The 22,317-nt window shown below is 39.6% G+C and overlaps 1 protein-coding gene and 7 non-coding genes across 8 annotated transcripts; all 8 read right to left on the bottom strand.

The window, feature by feature from the left end:
* Positions 1-27: 27 nt before the first annotated feature.
* csnk2a4 (casein kinase 2, alpha 4 polypeptide) lies at positions 28-18,596 on the bottom strand. The gene is made up of 13 exons (XM_053315404.1): positions 18,459-18,596; positions 12,580-12,896; positions 12,370-12,481; positions 12,182-12,283; positions 10,804-10,854; positions 10,470-10,529; positions 10,082-10,165; positions 9,176-9,286; positions 8,624-8,725; positions 8,260-8,360; positions 5,822-5,970; positions 2,966-3,055; positions 28-1,824 (listed from the first exon to the last, which is right to left on the bottom strand). Exons 2-13 carry the CDS (start codon positions 12,678-12,680, stop codon positions 1,706-1,708), a joined length of 1,182 nt encoding a protein of 393 aa, XP_053171379.1. The 5' UTR covers positions 12,681-12,896; positions 18,459-18,596; the 3' UTR covers positions 28-1,705.
* Positions 2,139-2,275, bottom strand: LOC128356320 (small nucleolar RNA SNORA57). Its single transcript, XR_008321170.1, has one exon. It is a non-coding gene; the product is annotated as a small nucleolar RNA SNORA57 (small nucleolar RNA).
* Positions 4,775-4,911, bottom strand: LOC128356321 (small nucleolar RNA SNORA57). The gene has a single exon (XR_008321171.1). It is a non-coding gene; the product is annotated as a small nucleolar RNA SNORA57 (small nucleolar RNA).
* On the bottom strand, positions 6,917-7,053 carry LOC128356317 (small nucleolar RNA SNORA57). The gene has a single exon (XR_008321167.1). It is a non-coding gene; the product is annotated as a small nucleolar RNA SNORA57 (small nucleolar RNA).
* On the bottom strand, positions 9,842-9,978 carry LOC128356318 (small nucleolar RNA SNORA57). Its single transcript, XR_008321168.1, has one exon. It is a non-coding gene; the product is annotated as a small nucleolar RNA SNORA57 (small nucleolar RNA).
* LOC128356322 (small nucleolar RNA SNORA57) lies at positions 10,602-10,738 on the bottom strand. Its single transcript, XR_008321172.1, has one exon. It is a non-coding gene; the product is annotated as a small nucleolar RNA SNORA57 (small nucleolar RNA).
* LOC128356323 (small nucleolar RNA SNORA57) lies at positions 11,170-11,306 on the bottom strand. Its single transcript, XR_008321173.1, has one exon. It is a non-coding gene; the product is annotated as a small nucleolar RNA SNORA57 (small nucleolar RNA).
* Positions 13,935-14,071, bottom strand: LOC128356319 (small nucleolar RNA SNORA57). The gene has a single exon (XR_008321169.1). It is a non-coding gene; the product is annotated as a small nucleolar RNA SNORA57 (small nucleolar RNA).
* Positions 18,597-22,317: the final 3,721 nt, after the last annotated feature.

Below are 22,317 nucleotides of genomic sequence, written 5' to 3' on the forward strand. Positions count from 1 at the left end.
AGACATAAAGCAGCCAGATGTTCCTGATAAATAAAACACGTGTTTATTTACACAAATATTTTCAAATACTAGTCTTCTACATAAGGACATAAAAATATATACAGTGATGTAGGGACTCAAACTGCTCCGTTCTCAGGCCAATGTATACATGTTCTGATTTATTTGCATTTTCCAGGTTTTCAAATGAAAAAAAAAAAAAAAAAAAAAAAAGGATGCGTATGTACAGCAGGATCTAAAACTTACACTTTTCAAACTCTGGCACTAAAATACTGGGGGGGGGGGGGGGTACTCTACCCTTCAAGTGCTAGTCATTATTAAACTTCAAAACTTTCCCCTCATAATGTTATTAAATGGCCAATAATGTGTAATACTCATCACAAAGCTTACCCATGTCACTAAACTTCACTGAACTGAACTCTCTTCATCTAAAAACAGCACTTCAGTCACCTGCAGAGAATTATTAGGTCACGTGATCGTGTTTAACTAGAACCAACATTGTCGACCTGCGTTTACAGCATCTCTCCGTGAGTTACTTCCATTCGAACAAAGCTCGGTTGTGGTCAGTCTCTTCTCTTTCCAACCGACTGAGTAAACTTTGGTTATGTCTTGAAGGAATTCAAGAAAAAGCCACTTGAAGTAATTCAAGGAAGTGGAAAAAAAGCAGCACGTTTGAGAAACCATGTCTTGGAGAACCTGAATGAACCTTACCTGGCTTCTTTGAAAGAGGATTTATAGCACAACACTACTGTTGATCAAACCACTTGATGGTGAATGAACCTTATTATTTATCCAGCAGTCCACAACATTTCAGTACAAAAAACAAATGAATGGAGGGCGTGACGTGATGGTGAGGAGGAGGGAGGAGGCGGAGGTAGGGAGGGGGGGGTCCGCATATATCAAAAAGAAGACTGGTGATCTGGTTTTGGTAAGAAAGGCAAGACAAAAAACTACTCAGGCAGAGAAAGTGTTGAAGTGTCATTGTGTTCACATACACCTGGAGCACAGAACAGCACCAAACACTTCCAAAAATGCTTGTGATCTGGAGGGGGGTTTCGACTCAATCTGAGGAAGAAGAGGAGGAGGAGGAGGAGGAGGAGGAGGAGGAGGAGGGGTTTAATTTGTTTTTGACGATGCTGCGGTAGTAAACTATACAGGATCTGCTCCTATTTTTTTTGGTCCTGATGGCCAACAGCTCTTTCCTTTCACCTTCTGCTGATGTACTTATTAACCAGTGCCTTCACAATCCAAACTTTAATTTTAAAAAAACAACAAAAAAATCACGAATCAGCCGTGCACGATCGCTCCTGGACTCACCGCACAACAACACACACCCACACGCACGCGCCCCCTTTTTAGTTATGCACTACGGCTCTTGTGGGAGAATGATTGGAGTTACCTGTATATTTCAATTACACAGAACATTCATTTCGGATGTCAGGTTTAACACGTTTGTTCGAGGAAAGGGGGAGGAGGGTAAGGATGGATAGAACAGAAAAAAAACAAACATCTTTCTTGTCTTAAACGACGGGCGCCCTCCAGCCAGGAGGGTGGTGAGAGGCGCGGTCACGCTGAGTTAGGTTGGATGTGGAGAGTGGCACCTGTCTAGTCCCCCCCCCACCCGCACCCTCCTGGCTTGGGTGGGTTGTGGTTGTGGGAGATTGGGGGAAGGAGAGGGGTGGGGTGGGGGGGTTGGGTGGATAGGGTGTCACTGCGGGGCGCCGGCTGCAGCGGGCACCGGGGGGCTCAGGACGTTGGTGGCAGCAGACAGGACCGGTGAGCCAGTGAGCGGGCCAAGGGCAGTGGAGGCTGGCAAGGCAGAGATACCTGAGACAGACACACACACACACACACACACACACACACACTGAGTTAGAGTCAGACGACAAACCATGTTATATTATGAGGGTGTGTTGAGTTTGTTGTCTCTTCCAGGAAAACTACATTTGATTTTTACAACATGTTTTTGGAGTTTTAACCATAATTCATATTAGCCAGTGTTTTCCTCTTTAATTGTATAATTCTTAACATCAATAATCAGTTCTAATAAAATATTGTAACATTTTTTTAACTTATCAAATACATACTCATTTATATGTTTATGGCACATATTCATGGAGCAGTCATACATCAGTCAGAGGGGATGTTCCAGTGATTGAGGATAGAACCAGAAGATGGGTGACATTCTGGCACCGAAGACATAACACTGAACTTTCATATTCCTCCATCACATACACACACGTGTACGGGAAAACAACGAGCATGCCAAGAAAGGAGGTTTCTATCATCTGACAACATTTTATTTATATTAGTTAGTTAAATCTACTCTTTTCTCTCTTCTTTCCCTTTTTTCCCCTCCTTCTCTGTGTGCACTGGAGGACACACAGGAGATGTAACCACTCAAATAAAAGATAAGTGATTAAATGTTTAGTTTCTGGTTAACTTCCTGCTACCTACCTGATCTCTCTGCAGCCAGCTCCTGCCTCATTTATGTTTTTGGAATGAAATGAGGAGATTTTATCTAAATGAATCAGCTGTTTCTCCTCCAATGAATGAATGTAGTAGAAAAGCTGCAGACATTAACACTGAGCTCTGGGAATGAGCCTCAACTGTTTAAACATGATCACACAAGTTTTGAACCAAAATGATCAAAACACGAAATTGTTCTAATTTGTCCACTGTATTGTGTGCAGCACCGATACTCATTTACAGACACGGTGGATTACATTTTAATGCTGGCCTTTGTTCTCACTTCCAAACCAGTGGATTACATAATGTGCTTCGACTGTAGAGATATCTAAAACTTGTCTGATCACTCTGTTCTGTCTTATAGCACACTGACAAAATGTTGTCATAAGCAATAATGATATAATCCATTTGAAGCGACAGAAGCATACTGGATTTACACTGGGCTTTATCAGTAGAATAAGTTGATGGTGTGAGTGCGGGTGCATGTGTGTATTCTCACCAGTGATCATGCTGGCTGTGCTAACAGCTGTGTTCCCACTGGGCAGGTTAGCTGAACCGACCACACGAGACTGATCCTTCACAATGGGAACTATAATAAGAACAATAAATACATTTTCATATAAAAGCTGATATTCACATAATGGCAGTCTCTAATAAACAGCTGGGGGAGGGACCAGCATGAGCAAAGACATTCTGGGTTAAAAGAAAACAGAAAAGAAAAGAAAAAGAAGCACACTTAAGGGGGTGGGATCACCTTCTGCAAACCCCCTCCCCCCGCCCCTTTTTTTAAAAAAGACACTTGTTTCATTCACCTATTCATTACAGCTTTCCAATTGATGTTCCGTCAATAAAACCAAACACTTCCTGTAGACATTGAAACACTTTAACAACCTACCAGTAACAGGCAGGCTGGGAGACATTTGAAAAATGTAACAAATCTGCTGGAAGTGTTGAGTTGTCTTCACAGCAGCTTTAAAATCGGTCAGAGAAGAAGAGAAAAGGAACTGAATTAACAGGTGAATGAAAACCATAATAGAGAAGAGACACTGACAACAGCACAGTAACTGTTGTACTAAGAGAATTAGAGCTGAAGATCAACAACAGGTCAACGCAGAGGATTTGAGCTCATTAAATAGTGAACAGGAGAAACTGGTAATAAAAGGCCCGTCTCTAGCATAAGACTGCTCCAAATAAAGGCCCATCTCTAGCATAAGCCTGCTCAGAATAAAGGCCCGTCTCTAGCATAAGCCTGCTCAGAATAAAGGCCCGTCTCTAGCATAAGCCTGCTCAGAATTAATGCCCGTCTCTAGCATAAAACTGCTCCAAATAAATAATAATAATAAAAATAATAATAATAACTTTATTTTGTATAGCGCCTTTCATAAAACCCAAGGTCAGGGGCCCGTCTCTAGCATAAGACTGCTCCAAATAAAGGCCCGTCTCTAGCATAAGCCTGCTCAGAATAAAGGCCTGTGTCTAGCATAAGCCTGCTCAGAATTAATGCCCGTCTCTAGCATAAGCCTGCTTCAAATAAAGGCCCGTCTCTAGCATAAGCCTGCTCAGAATTAATGCCCGTGTCTAGCATAAGCCTGCTCAGAATTAATGCCCGTGTCTAGCATAAGCCTGCTCAGAATAAAGGCCCGTCTCTAGCATAAGACTGCTCCAAATAAAGGCCCATCTCTAGCATAAGCCTGCTCAGAATTAATGCCCGTCTCTAGCATAAGCCTACTCAGAATAAAAGGCCCGTCTCTAGCAAAAGCCTGCTCAGAATAAAGGCCTGACCAGCTGGTTCACCAACAACAATAACACATCTTTGTTTCTCGTCACCCTGGAAGCTCACTAATTTGTATGGAGTTTGCATCACTCAACAGTCTTAATATTTAAAAAAAAAAATTTCTTATATCAAGTAAAATAAGGGTTGCATTTCAAAATAACAAGGAACCTTTGATAAAAATATGCATATTAAAATAAAGTGGATCAATCATATAGGGCTCTTAGGTGGTTTATTTTCTGTGCCCTCAGTTTGGATTTGAGTGAGTATGTTTGCTTATGATTAGTGCTTTATCTCATAGTAGCGCTTCACTATCACTGCAGTCACAGAGCAGATGAGACATACTGGGTTTGAACTGCCTGTGGGAAGAATGAACATGTAAGAGTCTGTCCATTCTTGGTTAAAATCCGTTTTTAGAACATATTTGCATGTATTTATACATAATCTATACCCACAATTTGTAGGGCCAAATTGTAATATTTTAGTTAAAAAATGTACTAAAATGACTTTATATAAATTGTATAATTCAGTCAGAGGGGATGTTCCAGTGATTGAGGATAGAACCAGAAGATGGGTGACATTCTGGCACCGAAGACATAACACTGAACTTTCATATTCCTCCATCACATACACACACGTGTACGGGAAAACAACGAGCATGCCAAGAAAGGAGGTTTCTATCATCTGACAACATTTTATTTATATTAGTTAGTTAAATCTACTCTTTTCTCTCTTCTTTCCTTTTATTCTTTTTCTCTCCCTGTGTCACATGTACGTATTAGCTGTGCCCTGGTAGTCAGACTGGAGACGTTACCACTCAAATGAAAGATGGGTGATTACTTATTTTGTTTGTACTATTTCATCAGTTTGGTTAAAGAATATTTTAGTCAATATTTTTAATAATCCTCCCTTAATTACGTAAGTTTAGCATCCGTTTTTGTCTTCTCTTAACAGAATTAAGTAGCGTTTTTTGGCCTGCATGTGTCCTACGATCTGGGATTTGATGTCTGGTGATAAATCCAAAAAGTAAATATATTTGCATGTAGTTTGACACAAAATCTCAACTCAAAGTCCACAATCATTCACTTCACCTCCATTTTCTCTTCTTTTCACAAACGCACACTAACACAGTCTGTGTATATTCACTGGTAAAATCTTACAATTGTTTGTTTAGTTGCCAGTACATCCATTTCATCTGCCTTTTAATAACTTTGTAAGATTCCTAAGTAAGTTTAAAAATAAAAACAGGTGTCATTTCCCTGCAAGTGTATGTGCACTGCCGAGGAAATAAATGTTTATTAACCTGTTGGCGTATCGGCCTATCACGAACACAATTAGTGAAGGGATATCAAAACAGATAAATTGTCATAAGCTACAGGTTTTAAAAATTAAAAATATGTTATTACATTTCATCCACTGCCTATTAAAACATCAACATAGGTTTTATTGAAATGTCAGCGCAAAGATACACAACCTAAACCCAAATATCCATCAATGAGAGTCTACGATCACATTAGAAAAGACTGGCACTTAGGCCTTTCAGTAAAAGAGATATTTTACTTCACTCTGTCTGTGAGGGCTTACAGAAGTAAGGGTGATCCATGGCCTCGCGGGCAGTCAGCCGGGCCTGGTGATCGTAGCGCAGCAGCTTGTCCAGGAAGTCCAGAGCCTCTGGGCTGACCAGGTGTTGGTTCTCACTGTGGACGAAGCGCTCCCACCGCTTACGGGAATGCCTGCAGGAAAAATAACAGGACGCTCAGTTGTGGCATTGACTGACACTGGAGGAAGTGAATCAGAAAACCAGCTGTGATGATCACAAATAGAGCTGTATCAATTGGTCAAGCTGCTGCTTTTCTTGGTCTGATCATAGTAAATTGAGCATCTTTGAATGTTGGGTCAGAGAAGACGACATTTCAAGAGGTGACACTGGGTTTAAGTAATGTGTGATGTTTCGGTTTTCTAATGTTTTATAGACCAAACAATTAAGAAAATAATCATTAGTCGCAGCATTAATCATGAGCACAGAGCAGCATGTGAGTGAGGATGAACTAAAGCACTGGTGATTGTTTAGTCTCATAAAAAAACTAATACAGAAGAAACTAACATTGTATTATACACAGATGATATAAATAATGAGTTATAGTAAATTAATGTTCTTTTCTTATATCAAGTAAAATAAGGGTTGCATTTCAAAATAACAAGGAACCTTTGATAAAAATATGCATATTAAAATAAAGTGGATCAATCATATAGGGCTCTTAGGTGGTTTATCTTCTGTGCCCTCAGTTTGGATTTGAGTGAGTATGTTTGCTTATGATGATTAGTGCTTTATCTCATAGTAGCGCTTCACTATCACTGCAGTCACAGAGCAGATGAGACATACTGGGTTTGAACTGCCTGTGGGAACAATGAACATGTAAGAGTCTGTCCATTCTTGGTTAAAAGCCATTTTTAAGAACATATTTGCATGTATTTATACATAATCTATACCCACAATTTGTAGGGCCAAATTGTAATATTTTAGTTTAAAAATGTACTAAAATGACTTTATATAAATTGTATAACTCCTAACATTGATAATTGTAATAAAACACTGTAATAATAACAATGTATTTATTAAACTCAGTCATTCATGTTTATATATCCATATTCATGGAGCAGTCATACATCAGTCAGAGGGGATGTTCCAGTGATTGAGGATAGAACCAGAAGATGGGTGACATTCTGGCACCGAAGACATAACACTGAACTTTCATATTCCTCCATCACATACACACACGTGTACGGGAAAACAACGTGCATGCCAAGAAAGGAGGTTTCTATCATCTAACAACATTTTATTTATATTAGTTAGTTAAATCTACTCTTTTCTCTTCTTTCCTTTTATTCTTTTTCTCTTCCTGTGTCACAAGTACGCATTAGCTGTGCCTTGGTAGTCAGACTGGAAATGTTACCACTCAAATAAAAGATGGGTGATTACTTATTTTGTTTGTACTATTTAAACAGAAAACACAGGTTTTACATTGTGATATTTAAATGTTTCTTGCCGCAACCTACCTGATCTCTCTGCAGCCAGCTCCTGCCTCATTTATGTTTTTGGAATGAAATGAGGATATCAGAGGTAACTCTTCATTTTATCTAAATGAATCAGCTGTTTCTCCTCCAATGAATGAATGGAGTAGAAAAGCTGCAGACATTATACTGAGCTCTGGGAATGAGGCTGAACTGTTTAAACATGACCACACAAGTTCTAAACCAAAATGATCAAAACACCAAACTGTTGTAATTTGTCCACTGTATTGTGTGGGGGCAAAGCTGAATTAGGAAGCAGCACCAATACTCATTTACAGACACTGGATTACTACTATTACATTATTAATGCTGGCCTTTGATCTTACTTCCAAACCAGTGGATTACATGTGAAATTACTTTTCTCTGACTATAGTCTCATGAGCTTGCACTAAACATTACACTTCCTTGAGTCCTCAGCAACACACTCATCAAGAGGGAAGTCAGTCGGATGAAGAGTTGAGAAAAATCAAATATTGGCTGCTGAAGTAGAGAGGCAGCTCATACAGAGAGAGAGCAGAGCCTGGAACTAAGTATTTTAAAATGTATAATATTATGATGTTACTGTTTCTGTTTAGATATAGAAACAACACCTATTTGGCTGCTGTATGTTGCTGCTATGTGTCTGCTCAGCCACCATATTGAAGAGGTCAAGAACCACTAGTAAACAAATGCAGCACTGGTATATATGCTGCTATTTGTGGCCACAAGTGTTCCACTAAATGGTTTCTTTTCGAGATATGCTTACCATTTCTCATCTAAACAACTCCCCACTTGACGCTGCATGTCCTTGCGTTCCCAGCAATACACTCGCCAAGTGTGAAGTAGATCAGATGAACAGTTCCCAAGATACGCAAAGGACATGCATACAGATAGTGTCTTTATAGACTTCAGATTCAGCCCACATAACAAACACAGCATCATCAGCAGGTGATTGCAGCAGCCGCTCTCACCTTCCCAGGATGTCGTTGAAACGAGGTTCCAGCTCAATGTTGTATTTGTCGATGTAGTCGTAGAGGTCTTCTGTCCCCAAAACCTTGGCTATTCTCACCAGCTGCAGGAGAACAAAAGGAGGAACACTTTGTTAGCTGTGTAGGAGAGACGCCACACCCCTTACAGAAAACACAGCTGATACAATATGGACTCAAGAGTCATGGGATAAACATGGTTTTAAAAAGGAGAGCAAGTCATAGCTTTCTGTTGATGAAGCTGATCTTACAGTCACAATGAAGAAAGAGCTGATAGATGGACATTCTTCAGCAACTTAACAGTCACAGCTGCACTATCAGCTGTTAGAACAGTGGAGCTTTTGTTTACCTGGTCATAATTGTCATGGCCGTGGAAGAAGGGCTCCTTCCTGAAGATCATGCTGGCCAGCATACAGCCCAGGCTCCACATGTCCAGACTATAGTCATACATCTGAAATACAGAGTCACTGTCTTAAAAAGGTAGCACAGACTGATGAAGGAAACCAGTTTCCCTCAGATGAATCTCTAATAAGTGGGATGCATCACTTGGGGGGGGCTGAAAACACACTTAAATGATGCAAATTATTAAGAAATGTGTGACCGAGTTTTAACCTCCAACTGCAGCAGAAGCCAATTAATACATGATAATGCCAGAAGTCAGTGGACAAGAAGCCTCATACAAATAGAATTGTAATAATCTCATTATGAAATCTTAAAATAAAAAAAGCTTAGTCATGTGGAGAACAAGGAGGACTGTCACAAAATAAAATAGTACTATGTTGTTCTCAGATGGTATCTCAGATTTAAGATTTTGTGTATGACAGATAAAGGACAAAGGGCCTTCCAGAAAGACCCCTCCTCACACCTTAGTAGCACTTAAAACATGCCAAATCCACAGTACCTGATAGTCCACTAGGAGCTCCGGTCCTTTAAAGTAGCGGGAGGCCACTCTGACGTTGTACTCCTGTCCTGGGTGGTAGAACTCTGCCAGACCCCAGTCAATAAGGCGTAACTACACACACATATCAAGTCGTTAAGGTCATAAACACCTGTGTATGGACACTGGGTGACAGGAGGCCATGTACTATATTCAACTAAAAAAAAAAATTCTACTATGAAGCAGTCAATTCAGAAATTTTGTTGCCTGGCAACCTTTCTTAAATTACTTTGAAAATGTGAATGTGGACAAAATTAACTTTTAGTATGTAATATGTCAATATGTATGCTAGTGTATCTACATATTTTCTTAAATTTGGTTCTTTTTTCCCCCCTTCTCTCCTTTTCTGGCTATTGTGTGCAGAATTTAGTGATGTGGGATGAGGGAGAAAAAGGGAGGAAAGTTTGTATAATGAATGTGTATATGTTCATCCTCACATTAATAAAAAGAAATTGATCTTTGCTTGATTTTTGCTGTGTCTCAATCACACACTTCTGTTAGCACACTGTGTACTATCTGTAATTGTGTAGTGCACAAATTTCGACAGGTTAGTGTCTCAAATCAAACACGGCCGTTGTGCAATGAGCAGAAAGGACAATGAGTTAGGAGCAGTCATACATCAGTCAGAGGGGATGTTCCAGTGATTGAGGATAGAACCAGAAGATGGGTGACATTCTGGCACCGAAGACATAACACTGAACTTTCATATTCCTCCATCACATACACACACGTGTACGGGAAAACAACGTGCATGCCAAGAAAGGAGGTTTCTATCATCTGACACTAGTGTGAACACACTTATGTACTCAAAATTTGAAGTGTAAGAACAGAAGCATATGATTTGAGACACAACATGTGTTTATCACTGACCTTGCGGTGTTCATGGTCGATCATCACGTTATGAGGCTTTACATCTCTATGCATGATGCCCATGCTGTGGCAGTAGTCTAGAGCCTAGAAAAGGAAGAAAAAGAGAGGGAGAGAGTGATCTTGACATCCAACCGTCAAACTTTAGCCTACAATAATCCAAAACAGGAGCAGAGTACTAAAAGATTCTCTTTATCAGATCAGACAGTGCACACAAACATGTTGACGACCATAACAGAGGCCTGGACCCAAACATCTCCATAAAAAGGAAAGAAGAAGAAATGAGGAGAACTAGGACAGTGGTGTTTAAGGACTAAATGCTTCAGCACCTTCAGGATGAATAGAGGTTATAGATAATGGGCCGAGGCCACATGTGACGCTGAATACTCACCTTGAGGATCTCGTACATGTAGAATCTGATGTCGTAGTCTGTCAGGGTCTGGTACAGTTGCTGGAGAACAAAACAAAGTCATTCATATGTTTATAGCACACTCTCATGGAGCAGTCATACATCAGTCAGAGGGGATGTTCCAGTGATTGAGGATAGAACCAGAAGATGGGTGACATTCTGGCACCGAAGACATAACACTGAACTTTCATATTCCTCCATCACATACACACACGTGTACGGGAAAACAACGAGCATGCCAAGAAAGGAGGTTTCTATCATCTGACACAACAATTACTACTTTATTTATAGAGTGAAGATAAACTGAAGTTCTTACTTTGAAGTCTGTGTTGTTGACGTGTTCAAAAACCAAAGCAGGTGTCCGAGACTGAAAAAGAAAAGTTTTGTATTTATTTTGCTGCAGTGTCGACTTACAATACTGAGATCAAGTGAAACGGCAACACTGGCATTAACTATGTCACTAATGCAATGTCCATACTAACTAACCAGGCAGCCACACTATGAGCAACACTAAGCCTCAGTCCCTACATCTCCTGGACCTGAGGACGGTCCACAGCTGTCAAGCAGCCACTCAAATTCCAAATATTCCACTTTCTCTACTCTTCTGCCTGCTCTACCACTGACGAGGTAACATTCAGAGCTTCTATACTTGCTACAGGACTACAACTTTTTTTTTCAAAGGGGATATTCCAGTGATTGAGGATAGAACCAGAAGATGGGTGACATTCTGGCACCGAAGACATAACACTGAATTTTCATATTCCTCCATCACATACACACACGTGTACGGGAAAACAACGTGCATGCCAAGAAAGGAGGTTTCTATCATCTAACACTAGTGTGAACACACTTATGTACATTTTGAAATGATCAATTAATCTGCTGTCAATGGTTTGGTTTATAAAATGTCAGAAGACAGTGACAAACTACAATCACAGTTTCCTAAAGCTCATGGTGATGGGATCAAATTGGCTGTTTGAATATTTTTTGATACTGAACAATTTATAACCATAGTAAATCTTTAAAAGCACAAACTGAAACTGAGGTCAATCCACACTGGCAGGGTTTTTGATGTCCATTTCTCATCCATCTCATCAAACAGATCATTAAATGTCATAATCCTCATCAACTCCAACAAATGTGTGTCATTACATGAAGTGAAGCCACTATCTATATCCTGTTAGCTCCTTCACTACACTTAGAATGACTGAAAATGTATTATAGTCTGATAGCTTCAGAGGACAGTGATGCCGTTAATGAGTTTGGAGTCAGTGTGGACACATGAGGAAAAACTCCACACAGAATGTGTGAATGGATTTCTGCATTGTTTTTGTTGTCCAGTGACTATGATGACACTGCTATGTCATCACAATAACACAGCGCTGTTGTTCTGTTCTTTAGAGAGAGCCCTGACACAAAATACGAACACAAGACTGGAAAGCTTTCTAGCTGCTTCTACTTCACTTAAAGCCACAGCTGGATGAGTACTTACAGACACAAATTTTCCAAGCCCAAGAGAAAGCGTTAAGCTTATACAGGCGGTGGGCTCACCCAGCTAATGATGCAGTGATGACATTTCAGAATGTTTTTATGAAATGTAAATCAAGTCAGCATAGAAACTATTGAAACAGTGTCTGTTGTACTCATGATCAAAGACTCACAGACTCTTAGAAATCAATACTATATATACTTACTACAGGGTCTTTAACAATATCGATGAGGGAGATGATGTTCGGACCTCCGCGTAGATTCTCCAAAATCTTGATCTCGCGCTTGATTTTCTTTTTCTTGACAGGCTGATGGTAAAAGAGATGAGATGATAGTCAGATGGAAGTGAAGCTGGACTGACATAAGGTAGGTGTGTGTCACTGTAGAGATTTACCTTCAGTATCTTCACCACCACCTTCTCATTGTTGGTGATGTTGATGGCTTCGAACACTTCGCTGTACTTGCCGCGGCCCAACTTCCGCACCAGCTGGAAGTCATCCTGGTTTCTGTGGAGACAAAACGACAAGCAAACATCAGCTGGGTCACAGAGCTAAAACACACAACCTCATGCTCCAAATGTTATACAAGGGGTCAATGTATTTACCCCCATTCCACTACGTGGGACTCGTAGTCCCAGTACTCCCTCGGCCGGTGAGTGTTGACCTCGGTGTACACTCGGGCCCGGCTCGGCACGGGTCCTGACATGTCCGACAGCTTGGCAGTGATGGTGGGGAGGCCTTACTGCAGCGGAGGACGGTTGGAGTATTGGGGGAGGGGGGGACGGGTGGGAAGGAGGGAGGAAGAGGAGGGAAGGTAAAAGGGGGTGAGGGGGGAGTTGATGCCAACAGGGCAAGGGGGTTTGGGGGGAGGGGTTTTACCAGAGGACGGGGGGGAGGGGCCACCAGGGGCACGGTGGGATAGCTAAAAAGAAAAAAGAGGAGAAAGAAAAAAAAGTGGTGAGCAAAGGTGCAAGATTGCAAATATCTGAATGATGCTGCCATGGCTACATCACAGGTAGAGGGCTGTACTCCACCTTACAACATTTACATTGTGGGACATTTTAAGACTTCAATGTACTATATGATATAAAAGGAAAAGCCACAAGTTGTCACACAACTAAGCAGGAGAGATGAAAAAAAAAAAAGACTAAATAATCATCATATTTTCTGTTGACTAACTGTTTAACCCTCACATACTGTTCATATTCAGACTCCTCACAGTATCTCCTCATAATTAGTCTACCAAATTTCTGCACAACAATTCATTCATGAGTACGTCAGTCTCAGATAATAAGTGAGATTAATCCTTAATGAAGCTTTCAGACAGCTGACAGTTTATTCAGTTTTTACACTTCTTATTTATGGAGAAAAAACATCAACTATATAAAATATGAAGAATGCAACATTAGTTTTTTGAATTTTGAAAATAGAAAGAAGCATAAACACCTGTGTATGGACACTGGGTGACAGAGGTCATGTACTATATTCACCTACGAGAGGGTCTACTATAAAGCAGTCAGTTCAGAAATTCTGTTGCCTGGCAACCTTTCTTAAATTACTTTGAAAATGTGAATGTGGACAAAATTAACTTTTAGTATGTAATATGTCAATATGTATGCTAGTGTATCTACATATTTTCTTAAATTTGGTTCTTTTTTCCCCCCTTCTCTCCTTTTCTGGCTATTGTGTGCAGAATTTAGTGATGTGGGATGAGGGAGAAAAAGGGAGGAAAGTTTGTATAATGAATGTGTATATGTTCATCCTCACATTAATAAAAAGAAATTGATCTTTGCTTGATTTTTGCTGTGTCTCAATCACACACTTCTGTTAGCACACTGTGTACTATCTGTAATTGTGTAGTGCACAAATTTCGACAGGTTAGTGTCTCAAATCAAACACGGCCGTTGTGCAATGAGCAGAAAGGACAATGAGTTAGGAGCAGTCATACATCAGTCAGAGGGGATGTTCCAGTGATTGAGGATAGAACCAGAAGATGGGTGACATTCTGGCACCGAAGACATAACACTGAACTTTCATATTCCTCCATCACATACACACACGTGTACGGGAAAACAACGTGCATGCCAAGAAAGGAGGTTTCTATCATCTGACACTAGTGTGAACACACTTATGTACTCAAAATTTGAAGTGTAAGAACAGAAGCATGTGATTTGAGACACAACATGTGTTTATCACCGACCTTGCGGTGTTCATGGTCGATCATCACGTTATGAGGCTTTACATCTCTACGCATGATGCACTTTTTTTAAATTTCTGAATTAATATGGATCAAAAACTGAAAATAATATGCATCAGCTGCACTCAAATCTTTTAAATGAGAAGTCATCAAATTTCAGGCTAAAAGTAAGAAGTATTTAGAGTGTATTTATTGCTATGTTAAATTTGACCTTAAACAGTATGTGAGAGTTAATAGGCTTGTGGTTACTGCTGTTTTTTTATTTTATGTAGATTGATTTTAATGACAACATATTTGTCCTGTTTAGCTGTGATTTGCTGCAATGAAATATTAAAAAACAGCAGCTGATACCTTTACAGAAAATTACTTTCTTGTCTAAAGAGGATTAGAAACTCGTGTGTATGTTTTGGTTTTTGATAAGCCTTCAAACTCATGTGTCCATAACTCAGAGTGGACTCTGTGGATAATATTTCATCGTCTCACTAGAACCTGAAGAAACGACCTACCAACGACGCAGCCCCTTTCTAATTTTAGTCAAAACACCCACTGTCGACTGTGGTTATGAGCGCAGAACCAGTTAGGGTGGATTGGAAGCTTCTCAGAGGTATTCCAGGTATGTCAAAATGGAGGAAAGACCTAACACATGATGGAAGAATTACATAACACATCTATTCTACCTGAGCTGAGCTGCTCTGCTTGGCCTGATGCTTCTGCCAACATGGACACAAGTGCAGTATAATAAATTGATGGAAGTTAATTAATTAGGGGTGTGCGATATTAAAGCATGACTATATTTCTCGTTGAGGTGAGTGTTGTCTCGCAAAGCAATATTAAGGACACACACCAAAAAAAAAAAAAAGACTTCCAGTTTTGGCTCATTTGCACACCATGTCTTCTTATAACGTCACGTGTGGATCATTAACCTTGTTACAGCTTCTACCTGCTGAGAAGATCTCAGGAGGAGATGGGGAGAGCAAGGCAGCAGTAGATTGCCCTCAGGTCACTGAAAGCCTGAGGTAGGAGGAGCAGGGAATCTAGCATAGCTATGGAAGCCTAATGATGCAAAAAGTAAAATGAGTCACACTACCTAATTATGACACAATTTATATGTTGTTGTACTTGTGTATTTGTGTGATACAGGATGTTTTAAACATCACTACTGACTCCTGAGAACGACAGCCTGTTGAATTAGTAGGGCAAGGAGGGATTACTGGCCCATCAGAGCAACTTAACACTTTAAACTCTTCCCAACCAGGTCAAGTATCACACAGTATGTAGTCTGCTTTAACAGGCTGATGACAAATATAAACTATACTATATTTATCCTGCATTTTCAGTAGCTAGTAACAACTATTGAATCAGTGTTGGGTTGTTACTGTCCTGAATTTGTGTATGATCCCATGAAAATAAGAATCATTATGTCTTCATCACTTTAAAATGAGCCCTTTATGTTTAAGGAGTGGGTCCTCTATCACAGAGCCTGCAATCTGCAACCCCACCACTAGATGCCACTCAATCTTCTCAATCTTACCCACTGGTACTTAAAAGGGAAACAAATTATTTTATTTTGTAGCTGATTCAATTTATAATTATTCAAACTTACAATTATGAAAAAGTGTTTGTGAACCCTTTATTTTGCTTATGAGAAATGAAAAAGGGGCGATTTCAGTGCCCTTTTCCCCCAATCCAGACCACATCAAACCAGCTCTAGATCAAAAACCACTGTACTTATACTCATAAGATCTGGACTCAGTTACCAAGGAGACCCTAGAGACTCATTAAAACACATTTTCAGATTTGTGAAACCTTTATTCTATTTGTGAAAAGTGAAAAAAGGGCGAGTTCACTTTCATCTAGACCTCGTCTATACTGGGAGGGGCAGTGAACTCGCCCTTTTTCAGTTTTCACAGATACAGTAAAGGTTTCACAAATCTGAAATTGTATTTTAATGAGTCTATAGAGACTGCTTGGTAGTCTAGTCTGAATATGACTAGTGGTCTTTGATCAAGACCTGAAACACCTCAGATCTGAAAGTGGGTTTAAACAGTGTTAAGCCTTTTGCTACGATGTAACACTTCTTCATAAGTGCAAGCAATTAAAAAAAAGAAGAATCAACTGTTTTATGTCCCTTACAGGGGATGGTACTAGCATACGCATACAACATATTTCCAATGTATACATTTTATGTATTTATTGTCTTGCTGTAAATGTATATTTTTTTTAAATGGAGAAACTAAACTAGTCTAGAGAGAACTAGATACAGAGTTAGAGGCGGCGCTCCATTAATTTCTACGAAAGTTGCTCAGTGGCGCATGAGGTCAAAAAAGCCTCATGTAGCTGTAAAACACTACCAAAATGAAATCATACTGTACATGTTCTATGAACCTGGTGCATCCATGGAGCATGCTCAGTAAAGCCTTCTACCCGCAGAGACTGCTAACTTTCAGCTAACTTGAACAGGGAGAAAAAGATTGATTCAGTTATCCAATAGCATCGTATAAACCAACAGATTGGTGTGACGTTGTAATTACATGTCAAATTAGTTTCAAAGCTCAGCCTCTTCCTGGGGGGCCTAGTTTTCACAGTCTCTGTTCTTTCCAATATTAATTTTTTGATCTGTTAATGTTTTATTTGTAAAACTTTCCTCTCGCCAAGGAAAGCCCAATTTTAAAATCCATGAGTCTAAAAGTCTATGCAACGAGGAAAAGACTGGCGCATATTTAATAGACCTCATAACACTGAAGCTAACCCGCAGGATCAAAACTTTTAGTGTATGCGCCAGCTGAGCAATTCTTATTAGACTGAGTGGGCGCCATTTCCAGTCCAGTATCATCTCTTCTAACACATCCATGGGTGGAAGACCAGTGGCATACCATTGTAGGGATAGGCTCCTTAACCACTAGTTTTTTTTTGTTTTGTTTTTTCCTGAAAACTTTATTTACACATTGGAGTGTACAAGTTAAATGTTTCATCAACAATAACAATGAATGTTCAAGGTAGTGCAACAGTAAACAATAAACAGGGAAAAAAATGCCAAATACAAAAATCATATATAAAGAAAATGATAGAAGAAAAGTTCAAATAAATCACAAATCAAATTCATTACATTAGGCTCTAGTTTTCAACGTTTTAGAGTTTGTGCAACATTTTAGTGTGTCCAGATATGATTTTTAAGTAGGAAATGAACACAGATAGGTTGGATTTCTATTTTAAAATGTTGCTGGTATGTAATGGAATTTCGCTAATAAAGAAATAAGACTGAACCAATCGCTTTCGGAGTCATCCAAGCAGCAAGATGTGCCAGCTAAATGACATGTCCATGTGCTTCTGTGACTGTGGTAATAATGACTAATTGGTTAGACTTTCATGTTATCCAGGCGGGATAGCAACTTCATATCCATGCTGTATAACTTACCGTGAAGCACCACGCTACATGCGCATTGTTTGCAGTTGATTGGGTCGCTTGCGCAGTCGCTGTTAACAGCTGACTCACACTGGAGCTCATTTCATTGATTCCATATACTTGGCCATAAAGAAGTCCACCATACGAGCGTGTTATAACAGAACACGTTGCTTCCAGACATTATAAAGTAAAATCCTTACAACACACATAATACCCTAAATAAATAACCGTCAATCACCAGAAAATACAGCCTGCTCATTTGCCTCTCTTCCGGTGAGAAACATCAAAGAAGTTTATATTCACAAGTCTTCGTTACCATTGATAATTTAGTGTTTTATTGCTTTGAATCCTCACAGACACCGTCATACTAATAGAATAACGTTACCTTTTCCGGATCGACCGGATCCATCCAGGTTAGCTCACAGCTAGCGAGACCAACCAGTACTCAATTACACCTTATTATCGTTGCTACGAAACGTTCCAATAGTAATGTGTTACTGAGACGATTAGTGATGTTGGTGATAAGTGTACAAATGATGAGGAGCAGTGTGAGGGTAACAGTAACGTAACTCTAACTCTAGTTCATTGTGACATTTGAAGCTATTTCCGTTATCGGACGTTGCGGCCACAATTCGCTTAGTAACTCCAGATTTACAGGAATATAACACATTATTTCCAGACAGTGGTTAAACTATCTTGACTGTAATTTAATAAGAGTAAGCACCAGTCTCAATTGGCCGCAGCACCTGGCCGGAAGGCTCTCGTTGAGCAGGTGTTGCTAACTTCTCGGCCTGCTAAGCTAAGCTAACGTGGCTAACGGAAACCACACACATACGATGAGTCGGTTTGATAAACAGCAGAAACATATTGGGTTATATATTTACCCCCTTTGATCAATACGACGATCGAAATGCTTTCCAACAAGCTCAGTTTGGTCAACCCAGCAGTCCTCGCCTCCCTTCGTCGCCGGTGTGTGATTTCTGCTGTATCAGAGACAATATGGCTGACCGCCGCCACCTCCTCCGTCCCCGGGTACTGCAACGGGGGCCGCGGAGGGACACGGTTCTGCAAGGTCGCGGATCAACCACGAGGGTGGGAAGACACTTACAGTATCACTGTCACGTTAGTTGAGGCTCTGTACTGGGTTACTTCACTATACCCAATGTGTTTTTATAACCAAACATATTATTGACTGACCAAGTCAAGCATTAACCTGAAGACCAGTCTGAGGAGAGAGGGACCCCAAACCTTGCAACAAGTGAAGATAATAGCCTACATTTACATACTAAGAGACACTAATTTGTACTGCACTTTTCATTCATAGTGAAACTCAATTGCTACAGCATTAATAACTTATGAAAAAGCCCTCCTGAATAGAAAGGTGTTTAGGGGGGTTTTCTTTGTAAAGAGAGATAGGTTCTGTGTTATCCTCAGATTAGGAAGGCTCTTCCTCAATCATGGACTACATGAAGTCAGTGATTGCCTACAGGCTTGGCAGTGACTACAGAGGAAATATGTGTGTTTACTTTATTTAGTTCTAAAATTGGGGTACTATTAAAAGGCCTATAATTCCTTCAGTGATCAGCTGAGAATCAGCACTTTCATTTCATCTTATGATCACTGTTTGAATTCAGATCCAACATGCTGGAGTACAGACATCAAATGGAATGTGTCTCTGTCCTAACACTTTATGACTGCACTGTACGATAAAACAACCAGCATCCACCACTACTGAACACTGAAGCCAGTGTTGAAGGGGAATCGAAGTGAACAGGATCATTTGCAACCTCTACCTAGAAATACATTATGTAAATATTTGTTAGGATAAAATAAGATATTGCTTTATTAATCCCACCATGGGGACATTTACATTATTACAGCAGCAAGTGGATAGCTAGAAAAACAGAAAGAGCATCAAATAAAGATTAATAAATAATAAGTAAGTACACAAGCGATAAAACGGTAATAGGAGTAAAAAAAAATAGTAACATCATGTACAAGAGTAATATTGGTAGAATTATATATTGTTATTGTATTGATTTTAACGTGGAAAAATACAAATATATATATACATATATAGTAAGAAATACATACATATATATTTTTGGTATAATGTACCAAAAATACTTGGTACACAGTTGTGTACATTAAAAAGTGAAGTTGTGAATTGTCCAGTTTGAGGATGACTGGGAACAGTGCTAGCTGCGATATCGCTCCTTCACACACTTTGGTGAAGGAGTATGTTGCTGAAGGAGCTCTGCAGTGTGGCCAGAGTGTCCCTCATGGGGTGGGAGTCATTGTTCATCAGAGAGAACAGCTTGGTCATCATTCCCCTCTCTCCCACCACCTCCACCAGGTCAAAGGGGTCATCCCAGGACAGTGCAGACCTTCTTTATCAGTTTAAGAACAGAGCTGGCCTTCTTTTTCACTTCCACAGAATATTTAGCTCTCAGTATAAATTTTTCTCCTTTTAGTGTCAATATTACATATTGAACATTTGATAATAAGAAGTTGCGAGGAGTATACTGGGGAGTGTGTCTTTTGATTGGCAGGTGTGTTAGGCTTTCACCCTCAGCTGTGGTGTTTTCCACTTGTTCTTTTGGAAGGTTAAGGATCATTGACACCATATGTGCATAGTTTTTACAGTCAATTATGTAGGATGGTCTGTCATGTCAAAGCAGTACCTGTACCAAGTAAGTTGCAATAGGGTACTGTATGTGTAACACATGTTTAGGCAGGTAATGGCCTTTAGTTCAGTAAACACAGATTATCCATCTGTCTTTCATTGAATTTATGCTATAACATTAATTGGCTTTCAATAAACTGAAAGCAAAATGAAAAGACCTTCTAAATAAGTGGTGTAATGTGAGAAAACTCAGGGGATTGATACACTGCTACTGACTGGCACAGGGGTGAGAACATATTTACTGTTACAATATTAATAATAATAGTTTGACAAATCATAACTGAGAATCAATAGTTAGTTGTTGTTTTTAAAACTTTAATTTAAGGAAATAATTCGAGATGGAGGGGAAATTCCTGTTATGTCCAAAAGGGGGCGACTCCAACATTCAAAAGCCATGCACACTGCACTAGTCATGTCTGTTCATTTTTGAGGGACCCATCTTAAGTGTAGTGGAAGCACAGTCTAGTACAGTCATTCACAATACTTACAACAGATAATATATGTAAGAAGTTATCAGGCTTTGTCATCAGGCTTCTTTAAACAAGTACTATTGCTTCTCAACTACAACTGTTAGATGATTTTGCAGTTTTTGTCATTGTTATTATTAAAAATGCACATACATATATAATTATACATGTACAGTATGTTTCCATGTGAGGCTAAAATTAGACTTCTTCTTTGAATAAGACAGTATTTCCTTTTTCAGTATAAAACTCCAGGGTGTATTTGAGGCTAGATTACCAACTTTTGGGGCAGACCCCCAAATGCACCAGGTTACATTACTTGTTTATTGGTTAATAGAAATGAATTAACTGCAAATACATTTTTAATATTAAAAAAAAAGCATAAGTACAGTATAAACTAAAATACAGCATTTTATATATAATCTTTTTTGTAGAAAGGCTCTGTGATAAAATCTATTTATTCAAATTTGAATTGTTGAAATTTATATTGTGTTCACATGGTCCTTATTCCTAAATAAAGTTACTTTTAATTACATGAGGCAATCGGGTATTCCCACAATGCACAGGAGGATTAAGGGGGTCAAAAGGGGGACTGTCAACAAAGATTTGCCCCTTGGCTCTCCTAACAGTTTAATCTGGCCATTGGTGTACGTTCATGAAAACAGTAACTGCTCTCCCTTTCATGTCAGTAACCACAAAGTCATTATGAGATGAGTGACATGTTGTAAATGGCGCGAGCCTCATTTTGGCATCCCTTAACGAGAAACAAAGTTCAAATGTCACTGCGGTGTTGTGTTTGGAGCGTAAGCCATCACACTCATTCTTCTCCACCACGCAGCAGGCAGGTCGAGGAGGTTGTTGAGGGCAGCAGGTTTCTGTCAGCGACACTATTCATTGTGCTCTTTGGGGCTCTTGATTGAGGATATCCTCTAAACAATTGCTCTGGGTGTTGAAACTGGTTCAAAGTTTTCAGGCGTATATTCTTCCTCCCATCCATCTCCCAGTTACAGAAGGCTCTGAGCACCAAACAATTGCATTTATTGGCTTCGAGACCATTCTTCATGTCTTGTTAAACATTCAGATCCACAGACTTCCTTACCCAAGAGACTTTTTCCTATGCGATGTCACTAAATTAATATATGTTGCTTTGTTTTTTTTGATGGAGGGGACAAAAAATCTCTGCCAAACACCAACTATCTGATTACTCTGCAGTAAAATCTAGGGTTGAAGGGAAGTGCACAGAGAAGTTTAATTATAAGTTGGGAAAAACACTGGATGTGCCCTTGTCAGAATTTGCTTTATTGTTTGGAAAAGGGATTCAACTCATGCAGCACATGTGGAATAACATTAAAAGAGTGTAAAATTAGGGAGCAGGTTTCTTTTAAAAGTAAAATATCTCACTGGCAAAGAAGAAAAAAGAAGCTTCACACCCAAGAAACCTTCTGGGGCTGTGATGGACATCAGGCTGCTGCGGAAGTCTGCTTCTTTCCTCCCTCAGAGCAAGTCTACGCAGACATATTGTTGTATTATTTTGACAGGGGGAGAAATCAGGCCTCAGATTAGTCACCTTTCACCTCTGCATTAAGGACCACC

Source organism: Scomber japonicus, chromosome 3 (genome assembly GCF_027409825.1).
Source record: "Scomber japonicus isolate fScoJap1 chromosome 3, fScoJap1.pri, whole genome shotgun sequence".
In the NCBI taxonomy this organism is placed as follows: domain Eukaryota; kingdom Metazoa; phylum Chordata; class Actinopteri; order Scombriformes; family Scombridae; genus Scomber; species Scomber japonicus.